This window comes from Acanthisitta chloris, unplaced genomic scaffold (genome assembly GCF_000695815.1).
Source record: "Acanthisitta chloris isolate BGI_N310 unplaced genomic scaffold, ASM69581v1 scaffold42901, whole genome shotgun sequence".
NCBI lineage: Eukaryota > Metazoa > Chordata > Aves > Passeriformes > Acanthisittidae > Acanthisitta > Acanthisitta chloris.
Genome location: NW_008658492.1, coordinates 14,086 through 34,435, shown reverse-complemented (window position 1 = coordinate 34,435; position 20,350 = coordinate 14,086). Strand labels below are relative to the sequence as shown.

General features: G+C 43.2%; 1 protein-coding gene across 1 annotated transcript in view; it reads right to left on the bottom strand.

Moving 5' to 3' along the window:
- Positions 1-1,939: 1,939 nt before the first annotated feature.
- Positions 1,940-20,350, bottom strand: part of LOC103812093 (serine/threonine-protein kinase PAK 7-like) — a 24,471-nt gene continuing 6,060 nt past the window's right edge. Inside the window, exon 3 of the mRNA XM_009085100.1 lies at positions 1,940-2,746. Coding sequence (XP_009083348.1) covers positions 1,940-2,746 — 807 coding nt within the window. The remainder of the gene's footprint in view (positions 2,747-20,350) is intronic.

Genomic DNA, 20,350 nt, shown 5'->3' with positions numbered 1-20,350 from the left:
AGACATTTGATTTATCTGACATCTATCACCTGCAAATAATACTGAAGCAAGTCTGCTCTTCACATTTACAAGTCAAAATTAACATCTTTGTTAAACACACTTTGATGCCACCCATTTGTGCCTGCAGACATTTTCACTGCTTGCTTTTCCCCACCTTTAGATGAACGATTATCTTACTAATGCCTCCTTGAAAAGAAGTCTCTTCAGCAATCATCTAAGACTAGAAACTGCTATTCACTTCCAGGAGCTGTGGACAGGTTTGGGAATCGAAACTGCCGCATTTAACAGTGAATCATCAAGTTTCAATACACCAAGGCTGTAGTAGGAGTGTTTTAGATGCCCTGAGGAGAGGAACAGCTCACAATGAATCTTGCATGGAGGCATTTTTCTTTTAATAAAAGTTATTACTGCATTTTAATGTGATACTTTTCAAAGTATCTGGAGTGCTTTGAGTCCTGTAAAATATACCTCTGTCTTTTGCCCTATTGAATGCTGTAAAATTGGCAGAAGCAGGCGCAAGAGGGTCTCTCAATTACTGGATTTGTCCTTCTCCTTTCTAAACTCTGACAAAACGATTGTTTTCAGTGAAGGAAAGGGGAGGTAGCCCATCCCAGGCTTTCCTCACAACTTCCTGAATCCACATTGAATGCCACACTGGCATTCAGTTAACTACCACCCCCACCCCCCTACACACACACACCCTGAGCACGGAAAAGGCATGCAAAGAGACCTGCTAACTTTTCTCCTCCTCTTCAAGCTCCAAAGTCCAGCAATGTGCTTTAATGCAAAGTGGAATAAAAATGCATTGCGCTCCCTTTACTGTGGGCTGCTGCAAGGAAGCAAGACACAGGCATACCTCTGACACACTGTGGATTTGCAGAAAACTGGGATGACTTCAGGGTCTGCAGCTAGACACGACCACATTTGCAGTGCATAGAGGCAGTTAGCAAATGCACCATTCAGATCATCATAAAAGAGCAGAGTATATCTCACCACCTAACCTAGCAGCTACCTACCTCAGCACATTTGGTAAGTCACAGCAACCCAAGACTTGGAAAAATGAGCCATCACCTCAGTGCCCGTTGCTAAGGGAACTAGGCAATGTTCAATACAAGCTACACTGAAAAAGCGTCTCTTGAAGAATATTAGATGTTTAAACAGGTCATATTCGTGGCTATGTGACTGGAGGTGTGAGAAAAATGTTGTTCTCTTAACTGAACCAATAGTTACAGCAAACTGTTGCGAGCAGGGTAGGACAGCTTGCGTGGGTAATATTCCTCACCTGGCAGAACAGGCCACAGATTTTTGCAGAGGAGCTACTTGTAAATATCATGGCTGAAATGGTTTTTTTTCACATTAAACCTTTTTTCAAACTAAATCTGAAATATGCTGGATGAGTTAAGCTACTTTGATTTAATTTCACTGCTTAAAAACAAAGCGGAGAGGGGTAAACCCCTACTCTCATTAGAGACAAAGGGTTAATAAACCTCATAATATAAAGATGGCATAAACACAGTATAGAGACTAAATAAGCATAAACACAATATAAAGACTAAAACACAGAGGTTTCAGCCTTGCATGAAATTATCCAGTATATAAATTGGATCTGCTTCTCACCTCCTGCCCAGATGCATGAACTCCCAATGCTACAAAAATCCCAAGTAACATCCCCAGAAGATGGGCATCTCCAAATCTGCCTTTCAATAAGTACTTTATGCCCACTGGTCCCTGACATCCATTTTCAGATACCAGAGTAAAGCCGGTGGGTTTTCACACCCACCAAACAACAGCCATGCAGCTCCCAGGGACGCTACTGGCCATGTTCGGCATCATGTGCCCCAGCATGGCTCCTTGGCCATGATTTTTTGCACATGCCAAATTTTTTGCATTCCTTTTCTGCAGAGGTTAATCCCTCCTGGCAGTACTGTCACCAGGCACGTTAAGTTACCTTGGGGATGCCTGCTGCGGTTTCGGACAAGCGGGGGTAGGTGTAGGAGCTGTAGGAATGTCCCTGCTGGTGTGCTTTGAACGCGCTTGCTCTGTAGGGCATGGCTGGCTCCTGCAGACCAGAGCCCGACCTGGACCTCTGCCTCATTGTGGGCTGAGGGCTCGCCGGGTCCACATAGGATGACTTGGGCCTTTTGTCATAGTCATCCTTGCCCAGGCCATGTCCCCAGTCGCCATCGCTGTACTCCAGCCTCTCCTTGGGACACTCACTCTGCACTGACGCTCGGGACGGGGTGTAAGGAAAGGGATCTCTATAGTCCAGGGAGGATCCGCTGGGGATCCGCTGATACTCCAGCTTTAGGCCACCGTATTCCAGTGGTTTGGGCTTTGTGTCCAAGTGTGCATGGTAATCTGGGAGGAACCTGGAGAAGTCTGGCTGCAGGGGTGTCACTTCTGAGTAATAGACGTCCCGGGATGTCACCTTCATCACGTGCTCATTCTGTTTGGTGGCATAGCTTCCTTTGTAGTACCTGTCTAACTCCTCCCCATAATGAGTCTTGTCTTGATACTTTTCCACGACATAGTCTGTTGTAGTTTCTGACTCACTGGAGTACTGGGAATACGTGATATACCCATTTTCCTCCTGGTGTCTCGGCACGTGGTTTGCATTTCCTTGGTGGTGGGTGGGTGGACTTTCCTTCCGCAGAGAATTGGATCGTGTCACTGAGATATTGTCAAACTCTTCCAGCAGGCCATTGATTGAAGTATCCTTTCGTGGCTTATTTCCTCTAACAATAGTCTGGGAATATAAAATTGCTTAGATTAAAATACAGATTTTCATTTAATATCTGACCAACAAAACTACTGATAAGCAAAAAGTCTATGAATTCACCCAAAATACCCATAGTGATGTGTTATGTTCTTCAGTCACATATCTCATTGCTAGGAAAAATCCCCTCAATAAATACTTCTAGCAGGGCATGCAGAAATGAAGAAATAAAAAGGGGTTAAATTCAGTGTAGATCATAAGATGGGATTTGGCAGGCAACCCCAAGACCCTCTCAAAGAGCCCAATTTAAGAGGTGGGTGTTCAGCAATAGAGACATTTAAAACCACTACTTACTTTTTCTTTGCTATTATTCACTTGTCTACATCAAGCCAAGCTGGTGGGCTGGATCTGATTTACAGGGTACGGATAAGCTAAAGAAAATCATTCAGTGGTCACTTCTACGTGTTATTTTAACAAGCTACAGGAATGGAAAGTAGGATATAGTTTTGTAGGCACTGAGTGTTTTCTGGGTTTCCCTTTTTTCTACAAAACAGTTATGTTCCCAAGTAGAAAGCATAACTGCCACTGGAGACTGCCTCTTAGTTAACTTAGCACAAGAGACTTGGGGAGGAGGGGGAAATACTTAACTACCTCTCCTTCTCACAATACACAGCATCCAGCAAACCACTGTGTACAACCATGACTTTGGGACACTGCGTACAACCATGACTTTGGCATCATGGATGCCAAATGGTAGCCTTGCTTGTGTCGCACTATTGCAAAGTCCTTCACAGATCTCCCTGCCCATCTCTACTCCTTTCTGTCCAAAACACTGGTGCCCCTGGTAGGATGAGAGAGGAGCAGATCTTGGTTACAGCCCTCCTTCCAGAAAGATTGCTTATTTTTAGTTAGTACCACCTGAAGACTGTAACACATAGCTGCATCCATTTTTCAGCAGTTGACTCCCATTGAGCACCACTTCACGTTTATAAATACCCGACAAGAATAAGATGTACAGATTAAGGGCCAGGACCATAAATCAGCACAGCTCTACTGAAAGCACATTTGCTTTGCTGATTTACTTTGGCTAAATATCTATGGCTGCATCTTATTTAACATTCTGAGTTTCTAAACAGAGTCACTGTGTTCACCCAAGGTCCCTCTGCGAGCTGCAGCCTATGCTGCACACTCACCATGGTGTACTGGACACTGACCATGGTATACCAGATGCTGATTGTGGCACACTGGACACCAGCCATGGCATACTGGATGCCAACTGTGGTGTCCAGCCTGGCCACTGGCCCTGCACTCACTGCAACACCAACAGAGAAAGCTTTGGTCCAAGCATGGTGATGCCACTCAACCCTGCTTGAAAGCATACAGGGGCTCAAACTTTATCAAAATAAGCATTTCATCACTGACAAAATCACTTTTCCACTAAATTTACAGAAATGTTCTTCAGCAAAAGGCAGCAAAAGCAGGCTAAAAGCAAAGCAGTTCTGACCTCACGCTGATCTCTGCTCTGATTTATGTCCCTAATTACTTGCATAGTTTGCTATTTTGAAGCCAGTGATACTGAAACAATAGGACAGCAAAAATAAGGGACAGCAAATAGATCACTCCTTTCGCCTCCAAAGCCATTCAGCAAGATGAGAGGAATTGGTTTCATCCGGCTGCAGCCTCGTTGGCAGGATGACTGCGCGATCATTCATATTTAATTATCACATAATAAACCAGCAACATTGGACAATGAAATGCTTATAATTGAAAACAAGATTGAAATACCCAACTGCCACCCTGCTCTCCCTGGGCAAACGCATGCCAAGGAGTAAAATGCCAATTTAACACTCTCTGCGGGACTGGCCTTCACAAAGGAGAGGTTTCCTGGGGCAAACATGTTGTGCCTGCACAAAAGGACCTTGGAACCAGAGGGAGCCCCTGGGAGCAGAGCAGACTCTTCAGTTACAGGGAAGAGGAGTTCTCCCTCTGCTCCTCCAAGCAGCTGCTGTCTGGAAGCAGGATTTTTAGATATCTTCAGAAGGAAGATTTAAAAGAATGAAGTTGAGGGTTTATGTGTTAGGGAATTAATTGATGACAAATCCCTGAAGTCTTGGGATTTTTCTGCAGACAGCTGCATGCTTGGGAGCCACGTTTCTGATAATAAGGATTTTTCGAAAGTACTAATAGTAAAATGGTCTTACAGGAAATTCTGATTTTCAAAAAGAAAGCATTTGCCACTGAAGCCCCCGTCTGATGAAGCAGTCTTGGACAGCTCTGGGACCTCAGTGCTGTCTCATCTCAACCGATGAAGTTAAGGGGATTAAGAACTAAAACCCTATTCTTTCTTCCCAGCATTTTAAGGATGACCACTGGCAAACATTGACTTGCAAGGCTGATGGCTGTAATTTCTATTGGCTTCAGGCTCCTTTCTACGAGAAAATTAAAACAGCCAATGAAAAGGGAGGGTAAAACTTACCTATTCCAGAGGTGCATTTTCTACTGAATAGTCAGTGCTTTTAAAAATATTAATAACTATTATTATCAATTATGATAATAACTTATTGTTAATAACAACAACAGGGTTGTCACAGAGCATGAAAATCAGAAAATAAAATCAAATACGAAGTTATAAAGAATAAAACTAAATTTTTAACCACTTACTGGGTCTTTAAATTTTTAAACTTAGGGAGTTTTCAAAGTTGCTGCAGGTGAAGTAGATAGTTAAAGCAAAGCAGCATTTGCAAAGGTCGATGTGCTAAGATTTCCAAGGCCATTGTTTCTGTCTACTGAGATCACATAATGGTTTCAATTACACTATACAATACTCCAGCGTGCATGGAAAACGGGGATCGAGCCCTTCCACGGGTGCAGCTTTCACTGGGATAACTGTGGAAAGATGGGATCTGCGCTAGTCAATACCCCATGTTTATTAAAGGACCTTTCTCAGCACATTGTGCTATTTAGGAGGGATCAATGTTCCAACAGATGAAGGAGTGCAGGTGAATTTTATGCTCCTATTCCCCTCATACATTAAAATCAATGGGGCACAATCTCTGTGAATTAAAGCACAGGACGCTGAAGCTGTAGCTCTCGTTTCATTTCCACTGCTCTCTGGACAGGTTTGGCGTTTGCTCTGGAAGCCCAGTGACAGTAGACATCCTTCATGGTGTTTCTGTAGCGGTCTGTCCTCCAGTGATAAGCTATAATGGATCTGTCTGTAAGAAATGCTGTCTTGCCTTGTTTCCAAAAGAAGATGAAAAACAGCTTCTGCGCTCAAACACTGTATTAACCTTGACAATAATGAAGTGGGTAATTAACTGTTTTGCCCTAATGCAACCTTGCATTTATTGTCTGTAAAACTACTATACTTTACAAACTCGTTAAGAATATATCATCCTTTGTCCTCTCAGAGCTGTTTTCAGAAGTCAATGAGGATTTAAAACCTCTGTGATGTGCAGGGTGAAAAAAAAAAGGTATTTTAAAGAAAGGTGGCCCTTATAAACAGCCAATATAAACTCTGATTTTGCCTCTAGCTAGCTTCTCCCCTCATTTGCACTATACATAAACTAAAAGCACAGCCTATGCATTGCTGAAAAACATTTTTTTTCTTAAGAAAGCTGCATAAAGCACAGATGGTCAGAGCAATCTAATTCTAAGTGACGGATGTGTCAGTAATTTATCTTCTTGTGTTGTAAGACATTCAAAGTATTTGAAGCTGTGTTCATGACACCACATTTTACTCCTCAGTGTAAGCAGAAGTGAACAGCACTACCTTGGAGAGAAAAACTGATCCTGTCATCACATCAGAAGGAAAACTCTGGCTTTCCCTGCAAGTAACAGAGTCTTATAGCTACAGCCAAGAGTGTAAGAGGTGCAGTTGATCTGTTCTTACCAGAAGAAAAAGTACTTAGAGGAGGAAGAACTTTACTGTTCAGGTGACTGTGCACTGGAACAGATTGTCCAGAGAGGTCATGGAGTCTCCCTCACTGGAGATGTTCAAGAACTGTCTGGACGCAATCTTGGGCCACGTGCTCTAGGATGACATTGCTTGAGCTGGGAGGTGAGACCAGATGACCCACTGTAGTCCCATCCAACGTGGCCCACTCTGTGACTTCAAGATAGCTGGAGTCCCTCAAAACTCCTGGAGGCAGTCCCAAGTGTGCAGCAAATCCCTGCTTTTTCCAGCAGCCCACAGCCAACATGAGGTGGGCTCCTTGCCCTTTTTGTGAGGCTGAATTTTAAGTCTGAGGTGACATCTTGAGGGCTGACACAAGGGCCAGGCTCAAAGAGGAAAATGGGAGATGAGAGATAAAGACCTGCCCATAGTCCCCCATGGCTTACTGTATATGGAGAAGAAAACATGCTGTCAGTCAGACACTGGCAACAGCAACCAGCACCAACCAAACACTTCATTCCTCCATACCAATACAAAACATTAACCTAAGTTGGAAGTTTAAGGTGCTTGTCCCATACAGATTACCCTGGAAACATGTCTTTTGCAACAGAAATTCATCAGATATGTAGTGAGAAATAGTGCTGGATGGGATGAGATGTCATTTATCACTCTGCACCCTCCAGTAGTGTCCTATGGGATCTGCTCCATTTTGATCTACAGCCTGTCTACAAAACAGCTATTACTCAGAGTTAGTCACAAGGAATACACAACAGACAGGTAAGTATGTCAGATCATTCCTTCCTGAAGCCTGTAATTTAGAGCTTGGTTTACACCTGGAAGCCTCAGAGGTTTTATCATTGCTGTTATGAATTCCTCCCCAGTGCTATATACTCTCATTTTCCACATAAAAATAATATTTAAAAAATTTGCTGTAATCCCTTTCTAGGAGATCCATAAATTCCTGCCTGGGCAGCACTTAGACAGGACCTTTCCCGTGCACAAGAGAAAGCAAATATAAATGCAAACCCCCAAAGTAAAACTCAGCCCAGTCTGCCTTTGTGGTTTTGCTAGCTAGGAGGGCAGAAGCCTCCAGACATGAGCCCATGGGTGCTGCAGGATATGCCATGCCTGGGATGTGCGCATCACCAGAGCTGACTCCACATCACTGGATACAAAAAAAGCAGGTTTGAGTGTTCACCCACTATCAGCCAACAACTTCTTCACCTCCCAACAGATGCTAATAGCAGCAGGGCATACACTTTATTTTTTTGTGTTGAGTCAGAAGAGGCAACTGATGCCCTTACCGGCACCTTGCCACAGGTAACACCACACTTTCGATAGGGACGAGGTCACTGTGGGTAACATAAGTTCAGAAACACCTTCCCCAGTGAGGCTGATTTACCTCTTCTGTATGGAGTTCCCCCTACAATTCTGGTTTCCTTAATATCAGATTAGAGATACTGAGCTTGGAGAGACATAATGCTGGGCTATCCAATGGCTGTGTTACTGCAGGGACTGTGCCTTCTCTCTCTACCAAACTCAATGGAGTAAAAAACCAAACCTCACAATTTCTCCTTTGGAGGAGGGATGGGTCCCAGAGACTCCTTCCCACGCATCTGCCTGTACAAAAATACCTCCTGAGTGCTTCTGCAAGTGCTACCTGACAAAATCCCACAGCTGAGCTCTGCAGCACATTTTGGTGGGGCTTGTCCATAGGGGCTTGACTGAAGAGGTCAGATGAGTTGTTGTCAGGTTCCTGGTGCTGCAAACCAGCTACATGGAGATCCATGAAATATACCTGCCTATGCTGCAGTCACACTCTGAGTTCTCACAGGCATCACTGAATTCCTTCTGCTGCAACACTGCAAAGTCACTGCACAGCAAAGAGCTGAACTTGGTGATGTGCAGCCCTCAGGTGTGTATAGCCAACTCTGCCACAGCAATTAACCTGTCACTGGCAACAGCACAGTCCAGCAGAGGAGCTGAGAAAACACTGGCATGGCCACAAGCTAATTATTGAAAGATGTAGATGATAATGGTGATGATCATCACCATTATCAGAAATGCAGAAATGAAATTTACTCAGCCTGAAAAATACATATTGCTTGATAGATCAAAATAAAGCTACAGCGAAAGATTTGAGAGAAGTGTAATATGCTTAACAACACTAGGTCAGCTGTTTAAAATTCTTCAAAAGCAAAATAATGGAAGACTATAAAAAAGGGCTCACCGAAACGGCACTGTGTAATTTGCCAGCCTGCACAGCAGTTTTAAAAGTTGGTTTCCATAACAACAAGAGCAACATTTCATTATAATCACACTCACCGGTAATTCTTTTGACATTCTAAAATATAGCAACTTTAACAAAACATTTAGTTTTAAAATTCCACTGAAATATCTACATTCAAGTAACTTTTCCTTACTTTTTTTTTTTAATACACAAAAATGGTTGTTATATGTCATTTGAAATGCTATTAGACACTATTAAATGTCAAAAATAATTGTTCTGGAAAACACGCCTGATATGCGCAGTTTTAGATGTAATATATATACACGGATTTCAGACACAAAACAAATGAGACTGAAATGTAACTTCAAAGTTTTAGCTTGAGTAAAAACTTAGTATATATATTACTGATGAGTTATACAGCACGGCACAGAGAGAGGAGTAGAGAAATCACAAACCAAACAATTTTTATTTCATAGGACTTACGAACCTTCAAAAATTTCTTTTATCCAAAGATGGAATGAAAAAGCAAAATGTTCTCCAAATGAAACTCCTCAAAAACATTAACTGCAGGAATTTTAACTGTCCTCTTAATAGCGCTGATTTTTCTAAGGCTGATGGCAACGTTGCATAGAATGGACACACTAAGTTCAAAAGCTGCACTGAACCACAAAAAAGACTAGTTTTTGGGCCACATTCTGGATAAAACCCCCAAAGTCAATGTAAGAGTTTCCTATTCTGTCAAATTAACATTTTTTGTTAGGAAAAGAAAAAGATCAGTGACTTTGGAAGCCTGTGGCCAGCCCTGCTGATGGACATCACCTCTTTGCTAGTAGCATTGCCTTTTTTCCCCCTAAGGAAGTTGCAAAGCAACTTCAATGTGATTTACTGAGGTATAGCTCAGTGACTGCTGGTGTGGTTTCTGCACCACATGGCATCCTATGGCAGTCACAGGGGAACCCTGCAGTGGTGGCATCCCAGAGCTTTCCAACTGGGCCGACTTCAGAGCCAGCTAAAAAACCACTGCAAAGTTGGGCACATTTTGGGCAGACAGAATTCTTTCCCTCTAAAAAACAGAACTCTGTTTTTCAGCCTTGTAACACCAAGGCAGGAGCAAACTGGAAACCTGCCACAGCTCCAGGACCAAAGTTTGCTGCAGGCAGGGCTGTGTGTGACTTTTATGTCTACATAACAGGTTTATGTCCAAATAAAAACAGCAAAATTAAGGGCAGTTAATATAAAGCACTGAAACTCCAGTGTCTCTAACTGGTACCCTAGAGATCTGGGCTTGGGAACTGGTTTGTGCCCAGATTACTGATGCACTATGGGAGAGATGGGAATGATGCCTTCTGCACTACAGCTCTTCATCCTCATCCACGATGCAGGGAAAAAGAGATGAACCAAGGGTCGGTGGCAATCCTGATGCCTCTTTTCAGTTCCAGCATCAGCACTTTCTAAGGAAAATGCATTCCAAAAATATATCTTAAACCAGGTACGAACTGACTCTACTGCCCATAGTTCTGAACTTGCTGCAAGCATTCACATAGAGAAACTGCAGGGAGGTGAGACAGCAAGAGGAATCTATGGGGGCCTGGCTGTAGAGTCCTCTGCAACCACAACACAATCATCATCAACCTTAATGTGATATCAGCCAGTTGTCTTTACATCTGGTATTTGCAGCCTAGACTTATTTTTTCAGGTTTTTATGTGGGGGAGACATGAGGAAAACAAACCACTACTTTTCTCAACAAAGGCATGAGAGGCTGCATGAATGAAACACTCCACTACCACCTTCCCAAATATTCCAGCTTCAATAACTCAGCACTATGCTCCACAGGAGCTGTGGGTCTCCCACACAGTGCTGATGCTGAGGCACCCACCAACACTGCTCCTATGGCACAGAGTCAGTATCTCACATCTATACATGATTAGTGCTAGGAACTGGTGGGGTCCAACATCATGTGAGTCTACCCAGGGCTGATATGCATTAAACAAGATCTTTCTACAACCAAGGCACATAGCACTATCACAGATTTTATTCTAAAGGCCAGAAAGACATTGGTGTGGGACTTTCACGGGGAGAGCAGCCCCATACTGGGGTAGGTGGTGTAAAAACCGGTGCCCCATCCTTCTGGTCTCACTCACTGTGGTGCAGGGGCACTGCCTGCCACCACGGAGAATGCAATTTGCTCTCCACCAACACGGCCAATTAAAAAAGCCTGAAGAGAGGGACAGCCTGTAATTCACAAAGTCGCACTGCAGCATAAACCTTTGTAGCTCAGATGACATTTCCCTGGATGAGGTTCCCCTTGTGCCCTAAACATGCCCATTAACAAACGCAAGGTTGATGGAGCATTAACCCAATTAATGATCCTGGCAGGTTTTTTTCTCAGTGAAAGATTTCTGGCTGCAGTTTGATTGAGCTTTCTGAAATACTTAAGTCAATTCCGGTGTGATAAAATTTTATGCTAGCAGAGTAATTGCCTTCATCTGACAGCTCTGGCAGTGGGGCACTTGCTTAGGAGGGCAGAAGCTCTTGGGTCACTCAGCTGGGGTCACGGTCATCTCCCCCTTTTTAATTAAAATTAAGATTATGACAGTCTGTTAATTTAGAAGAAACAATTTAAACTGTATTACTTTTGGCTGCGATTCGCCAGCAGCGAAGAAAGCTTTATATACAGCAGATGCCTGAAGACAAAGTCAACATTTCAGTTTCAGAGTGTATGGGGGCAGCCTGAGAAGCTCCTTGTGCTCTGCAAGCCGTGGCGGAGGGTTGTGAATTACCTTCCCACTTCATAAATCATCAGGCAAAGGCAGGGAGCAGAAGAAGATGCTGGTGAGTGTCTCAGCCCCAGCGCCGTGCAGCCTGCGCGTCACAGATCGATGGGGCTCATCGCCCACGGGCCCAGGGAAGTACTTCTCAGGGCTGAGACAGTCACTGCAATCACAGCCTTGTGTGACTCACCAAGGAAGGGCAAGATGATGAGCACGGAGCACTGGCCAATGTAGGAGGGAAGAGACTGTCAAGGTACAGCAGGAGAAATCATCCTGCAGCCAGTGATGTGCCGAAAAACACCTCAGTACAATCGTTTTAAAACAGTGAGGAAGTTTCAAGGTACTTCACTAAAATTGTGTTCCTGGCCATACAGGTGTTAAGGGGTGCTTTTAAATCTGACTGATGTCTCTGAGTATTATTATATATCATCCTCTCCTGAAAGCTCACTCTTTGATTTCAGGGAATTCAGGAATTTATACTGGCACAATAAAAACACAAAATAATTTCATATGCATTGTAAGTTGCAGTAGTCTTTCTTCCACGAAACTTTACTACTTTTCCTTTCCAAGGATGGCTATCAAATGGGAAGTGCAGCTCTAAGGAAGTGGGACTAAATCCCATTGAGTGTCTTTCATCTGCAAACATGGACACGGAGCAAAAAGTGCCCCTGTGCAGAAATATAATGGTTAAGTGAAATTTAAGAGGCAGGTGAGAGGAAAGACACGAGGAGCTTCCTGAGCCGATGCTTTAATTATTCACCCTTGTAAATGAGAAGTGCAAATCAAACACCTTCTTGACAGGAACAAAGTAAGGCAGAAGATTTCAGAGGATACTTGGTAGCAGAGTAACTTGCACCACACAGCAGCACAATATCTCATTTACAAGAAACCACTCAAACATTTCTAGGTAATCTCGATTTGATTTGATTTGCTGGGCTGCGTCGCCACCAAGTGCACTCTGTCCTCGACGGCAGATTGGTCCTGACACGCTTAATAAATTAATCTGCCTGACAAAGTGCAGCTCCATCCCCCTTTCTCCAATCCTTCCAGACAGCATGGAAAGTTGGAAGAATAAGGGCAGTGCAGCCAATTCTGACAAGGGAGAAATGAGGCTGCTCCCCCCAGCCCAGGGTGTGGGATCAGAGTCAGACCTCATCTCCTGCCCCAGAGCATTTTCCCAGGGTCGTTCATAAAAGCCAGTGTGTTTAAACAAGTTTTCTATGTCTATATATCTCAATGCTCCTGGAAAGTGCTACTAGATATGGAAGCATAAGCCTTAGCTAAAAGGATCTTTGCTTGCACTGTGCTCAGTGAGAATTATTAAATGCAAACTAGGACACAGATAGCAATTACTGTTCTGCTCAGACTACAAAACTGTAAAATTCAGTAAAATTCACAATCTCTTGTGCAATCCTGACAGCTAACTAAAGCCTGTTGGATCTCAGCAATTAAAAAGCCTAAGCGCTCATCCTAAATAATCCACTTCGTTCACTTTTCTCTCTCCAAAGACCTGTACTTGAAATCCTCCTTTTTTTTTTTCCTGGCCCACAGGATTCATCCCACAGACAACAGAAAAGGCATTTAGAAGTCTGCAGGTAAGTCAGTGTTGTTCCCTGGTAATACATAGCACTTGTGTGGTGTAATTGGATCTTGCATAAAGGAGACGACAAGAAAGAAAGAGCAGCAAAGCACTTTCAAACTCCTAGAGAGCAACCAAAGCCCAGATCTAATCATGTCAGAGTAGGAGATAGAAAAAAACCACATTTATACCTGGAGCTTTGGCTCCACAGGTAAGTGAGCTGCTTGGCAACACTATTTTCCCCATCATCCTGTGACTCTTACTGAACTAAACTCTGCTGGGATTGAATAAACATGGCTGTTTGGTTATAATTTTAGAATCATAGAGTGGTTGGGGTTGGAAGAGACCTGCAAGATTACCTACTTCTATTTCTACTATATAGAGCATAATTTAAATGGGACTACGACCAGCACAGTTTCTGCTCTGGACTACAGCAGATCAAATTATGTTCATAAGTAGACCTAGGGCCAAACAGACCATTGACATGTGCAGAATGTGCAGTTATTGAATCACTATTGTCATCGCATGCCTAAATGGAAATTGAAGTAGCAAACACTGCCCTACTGCTGATGTGGAGTGCAAATGCTGCAGGACCAATTTTATATGGAAATTCCCTCCACAGACCTGTTACTAAGTTGGCTAAAGCATCTGCCTTGAACAAAAGCTGTCAGGATGCCCGAGTCGATTTCTCATTAATTCGGCTGTCTGGGTCTGCTTTTGATACGCACAGACACGAACTTCCAGAGATTTCCTGCTGCCACCTAGTGTTTCCCATGGCCAAGCACCGATGAAACGAGCAGAGATTTTGTAACATCAACCCAACTTTCTATCTAAGGAATTTCAGCAGCACCATTGTCGGTTCGGACAGTCCATGGAAACAAGGAATCTCCCAGGGTGTTTTTCTCCATCAGCTTTCTCAGCTGAGCCAAGCAAGAGCACACTGGACTGTGTTCAATTCAGCCTTTCCATACACTTACTGGAGAGAGCATTCACTGCTTCCACCTCACGGTTTATTTTCTGTGCTTTGCACCAGGAGACCACTAACATGGAACAGGAACCAGAAAGGACTCTACTGCTGCAGCAGCCACCCCCAAGCATCACCTCCACCTGCCTGGTCCTTCTCGGGCCTGAGTCCCACTTCTGGCCCCAGAGGGAGTATGGGTCACTGCAGGGAAGGCTTGGGACACAAAAAGCTTGGCTTAACAAATGAGAAGGAGCTAACAACAACAACAGCAGCCATATTAGCAGTAATGCAGCTCTCTAACAGCAAGCCGGGAGCATGGCTCATTTTTCAGGACAGGCAAGCTGGCAAGAGGAGTTACTGGAACAGTGTCCTATAGATTTGTCTTCAGGGACTAACATCCATGTTAAAAAAAGAACCTGATTATACGAGTGTCCTTGCTCAGGATGTAATTCCTGGCTTGTTTCAGGTTACACAGTGCTACCTGGAGAGTATTCCCAGTCTGGTATTTCCAGATGAGACCAGATTCAATTTTTGAAATGCTGACACCAAGAGTTTGCCCCTTTCACGTGTAGACCTATAGGTTAATGTGGTTTTTCAGCTCTAAAGCAGGCTGGTCTGCCTCAGCAGATGTAAACTGTGAACTCTAAATTTACTTTCAATCTTTATTTAGTGTACTGCCAAGTTCTGCTCACCCACATAAGCTCTATTAACAGAACTAAAGTTTGCCCTCACAAGATTCCTCCAACACTAAGATTATTTAAAATTGCAATGCTGATGCAAACAACATTTAGAAACATTCTTTTACTAATCATATTGGAGAAAACCACGTTTACCAACAGAGGTCTGTAATCTATATTGATCTATATTATTGCCTATGATTGCTGCAGGCCCAGATAAAGTAACACCTTTCTCATGTGAGCAAACCAATTCAAGTCAATGCCAACTGTTGCATGCACAAAGCTTACTTAGATTTCTGAAGAACTTCCTTAGGTCTCTACATTAGACAGCAAACTTCAACACTCTTCCAGGAAAGAACCCAATGAGCTGAGAGGACTGTGCAGGTATAGATGCAAGCCTGTCTCCAAATGTCTGCAGGAGGAGGGTACTGGTAGCCCAAGTTTCTTCAGGCATGTCAGGGACCTTTTACATGTGGGACATGATCAGCAGGTAATTGATTATCACACCTCCAAGGCACAGGGGCAGAAGCATGCACTTAAAGCCTCAGTGCAGTGCTGAACTTGTCTACACAGTCCAGCCTGGAGCAATGCATTGTTCCCTATGCTGTGTGATCTGCATTAGCTACAGGGATCACTTCTCAAAAACCACACTTCTGCAGGCATTGCTTCTGCATCATCGGAACATATTTAAAGCATAGATATAAGATGGAATATGAAAAACCTTTTTTGCCACTTAGAGTATTTACTCTGTGTGCTAGGAGAGGGTCTTTTACTGGCAACTTCAGTTTCTCTAGGATGGGGAAAACCATAGTGCTGGTGTCTACAGTCCAGATGCAGACAGACCCTCCAGATGTACTTGCCGGAACCTAGGGTGTTTACCAAGAGGGATAAATATCACAGAATCATAGAATTTTAGGGGTTGGAATGAACCTTATAGATCATCTAGTCCCAATCCTCCCTGCCATGGGCAGGGACACCTCCCCACTAGACCAGGTTGCTCAAGGCCTCATCTTGGTCAGAAAACGTATGTGAGTAATCAATCTTCTGATTCATTAGTTGAACTGAAAAAACAAGGAACACTTTGTGTTTTGAGTCAATCTGAAATGATAATAATGCTGGTTTATCTTCTCCAAATGAGGCTCTAGAAAAACAATGTCAAAGTCAGGCTGAAGTATTTCAACACGGGAAACATAATGGTGTGAAAATGAAAGACCTGCTGCTCAAAAGCTGATCAGGAACATTGCTGTTTAGAAAGCCAGAAACTCAAAACTATAGAGAAATCTGATAATGCAGCAGATAAATAATGGGAAGAGGTGCTTCTTTTAGAATGGAATGGAACAGAATAGAACAGAATGGAATGGAATAGATGCTATCAGTTTTAAGGGACCTACAATGACCATCTGGCCCAACTGCCTGACCAATTCAGGACTGATCAAGTTAAAGGATGTTACTGAGGGCATTGTTCAAATTACTTTTAAACACTGACTCTCTTGTTAAAATCAACTTCACAGGCAGCAGCAATATTCTTCTAAAGGATTTACATAAAACCTTCTATCTTCTGAAATCAATGCGAAAAAACCTGAAAGTTTCCTCAGTACAATGTTATGTATGAGAACATATTAATATAGTGATATAAATTCTGAAAAAGTTCTGAGTTGTGTACTTCTTGCACTGCTTTGTACTGTGGCCAATTTGTATTTGTACAGTGATCCTGCAAGATTACACAAAACTAGCAGCTTGGCCCTTCTCACAGCAAGTGAATGTCACAGTTAGACACATCCATGGACACTAGGTGGCATATTTGTACTATAGCTGTACAGGGGGTGTGGAGACTAACTGAACTGGTACTGCTGCTTAGAAATGCAGTAAACCAAACCTCAATAGTGAAGCATTATCCCTTTGAAAGAAAAGCTTCCACTTAAAGATGTTGCATAAGTTTCCTCTTGCACCATGTAGGACCAAACACATTCCTGTTCAGCAATTAAAATAAATTGGAAGTGGGGCAGCCTTACAGGACAATTGCAAATCTGATCATAATCACCTGCAGATGAAGATAACCACAGAACTTTAGCTGGAAAGAATTTATGCATCAAGTCCACCCTCTGGCTCAGAGCAGGCCTAATGTCAAAGTCCAGTCAGGCTGCTAAGGGCATTGTCCATAAAATTTTGCCCTCTCCTTTCCAAAGGCTGAGATCCCACAGTCCCTCCAGGCTGCTGTTCTGCTCCCAACCATCCTTGGTTGCAAAACATTTGTCTTCCACCCAGAGTGTCCTATGCTGCAAGGTATTGGCTCTCATCCTTTCTGGAGACATCCCCTCCACCTTCTCCCAGCTGAGCATGCACCAGGCCCAAAGTGTGATTGCAAAGTGTGTCATTAGGAAATGTGAGTTATCAAACATGACTTTCCATGATGTGGTTACAAGGAAGGCCCACGAGATGTCAGCAGCCTTCCAGGTCCTGCCCTGGCATGAGCAGCACGGTGGGTCCACAGCATCCTGGTGGGAAAGGAGTCAATCTTCCCTCAGGAAGAACTTTAGACCGTACCACATACAGAGGCAGGAAGAGGAGGAATACCATGGGAGGAATAAATAAAAAGAAGCACCTATCAAAACGGAGAAGTAAAAATTTGGAAGGGTGAGGAAGAGAGGACACCTTAAATGAGACTTGAATTTCATTGCTGGAAATATTTCAAGAGGCCAAATAGGATGCGGAAAAGAAATACCTGTTTTTTCTTCTGTCAACGTGCACAGTAAACAGAAGCCTTGATTTTCATGTCAGAGTTATTGAAAAGGCCACAACCAACAATTAATTCTCAGATTCATTTTTCCCTGTGTAGTAGAAAGGCTGAAATTTATCAGCAGAAACTTTGAAAAGTTTTAAAAATTAGCTGATTCACCAGGATTGGGGTCCAGATTTGAGAGGCAGATATAAGAAAAGCTAAAACTAGGTAAGACAAAATACATAAATGAGATGACTGGAACATGAGGATGAAAGACAAGAGAGAAAAGCCAACAACCCCTGTGGTCTGTCCCTTGCAGAAATGCTCTGCTCTGTAACACCCATGTGTTGCAGGACACCAGGTAAATGGCCTGCCACAGGCTAATGACACAATTGATGTGCATCTCAAATTAATATGCATCTCAGCTCTGAGCATTTTGGTGAAATGATAGAAAGGATGATGTTTCCTCCACTTTTAAGGCAGCTCAATCTACATGGAACAGAAGAGGCTTCTGCCATTTTACTGACAATACAGCATCAATTTCAAGCTGAGGGTCTCGCTCTGCCTTTGCTGAACACTGAACCCCCCTGCATCACCAAGCTGCGCCAACGCCCATCTCAGTGCATGGCAGATACCACAGGGAAGAAAAAGCCCTCATCTCCCTACACCTCTGTTTTTGAGGGAGGAAAATGGAGGAGAAAATTCAGGAAAAGCAAAATTCCACCACATGAGCGTGGTCGTATTTGTTTCAATGTGCTCAGGGGAGAAGGCCATGCAGAGGTCCCACCAGGAAGGATTCTGTCCTCTTGATACCTCTACATATCTGGCCAGCCAAATGCTCACAGTCACCTCTCTTCTTACTCAAGGACAAACTCATCACTGTGTCATCCTCAAGTTGAGTATCTTGATCTTGCTGATGCACCCAAAGCACCAACAAAAGCAAAGCAATGGAGGTTTCATGCATGTACCAGCAGACAACTACAGAACAACCCCAGCATGGTGCTTTTTCAGAAACAAATGGAATTTTTTCCCCTCCAGTAACTTGACAGAAGTGAGGATGCTCAGCTGTTCCCTGCACTGGGAAACATGAGAAGGGATTTTAACAAGTCTTCAGTGACATCCTGCTCCCACTGACAGCAGCCAGCATTCAAGAATCTTAACGAAGCCTCTTTACAAAGTCAGTGATAAGCTCTTCTAGCAAAAATCCCCAAAACAAGGGTTCTGGTGTTTGCTTTCCTAATATTTGGAGTGGAAATGCATTTGCTTAGTTATCGATTCTTGAAGCTTTCAAAAAATCATAGGGCGGCAACAAATTGAAGCTTCTGTATAGTGTAATGGTGATGACAGACCAAGCATATTGTGTGCTGAGGGTAAACATGCAAGCAATGAGCTCCAGATACACATGGAACAACTACAAAGGCCTGGAGCAAGAGAACCGAGATGCCTGGCATCAGGATCTCAGACTTCATGAAGTACAGGCAAACACAGACAGTTCACATCATTCAGTGAAAAAATCAGCCTTTTTTCAACACCCCCTACTCCATCTCCAAATCCCAAACCTATAAAAGATCACTGCTAATTTCTGTTTTTCCATGAAATTTTCTGCTGCATTATAATGACTTTTGCTAGCATCTGAAACACACAATCCTCTGCTGGTATCTGGGTCACCCACACTGAGAAGGGGAATCCCATTATTGTCTCTCCTTGTATTTGAAATGAATGAATTTGTACAGTCAGCTCAGGTTTGCATTCAAACGCTGATATTACCATGACAAGCTGCCACCACCCATGTGCAAAAGCACTACAAGCCTTTCATCCCAGCCAGCACAGAGGCAGGCGATGACATCCCCCAGGATATTTGAGAGCCCAGGGCACTGCCTCTTCATCATCACTGCTGCTGCCTTTGAATATGGATGGAGCAGTGAGACGATTTATCATTTATGGGTCTTACCCAAAGGGATACACTGTGTACCCTGAGATCTATCTGCTTTGCAGACTGAGAAACAAACAAACACCACTAACCAGGAAAGCTGCAAAGCCTACAGAAGTAAAAAAAAGTCTTTCCCTTCCTCTGCCTCAGCTTTGGGTGAAGCCCAAAGCAAGCAAACACCAGTTCAGTCTCAAAATCAAGAAACTGTGCTTTCAAAGTCTGTCTCTATGATCTCTGCTGTTCTTCAGAAGCAAAGGAACACTATCAGCACAAACACTTCTGCCTCACACCACATGGGCAGTCAATACTAAACAAAGAATAGATTTAGGAGCACAGAAGAGCAGAGTTACAGAGCTGCTGTATGACCTGAAACCATGGCACAAACTAACTCTGGCCAAATGCCTCAGGTTGACTTATTATTGTGAACCAGGGCAAAATTACAAACCTTCTTCTGCTACATATTGGTGCATTCACAAGTCCACTAACTGAACTATAAACTGCTGGATGGAAAAGAGGACAGTTGCAGACAATACTGAGATCTCAGAATCTTTGGTTCCTATCTTCAGGAACTGCAAGTGCATTTTAAATCATCAGTTCTCAGTGAGGTTATGAAACCCTCAGTGCCCAAATAACCTTTCAACAGAACTAAAGGTACTGATTGGTGCATGTGCACGCATAAAAATTTTGTCAAAATTAATTACTATGCTGAACTAGTTTAGCTACATTAAATATTCTTTGTTTAAAAGTGGCCACAATTCAGTTTCTCTCCACAAGTTAAGTTATACCAAAACAAGGCATGTTAATTCTTAATAAAGATACAGTAAAATGATGTCGCAATACAGTTAAAATTATTATTACTGAGGCCTGT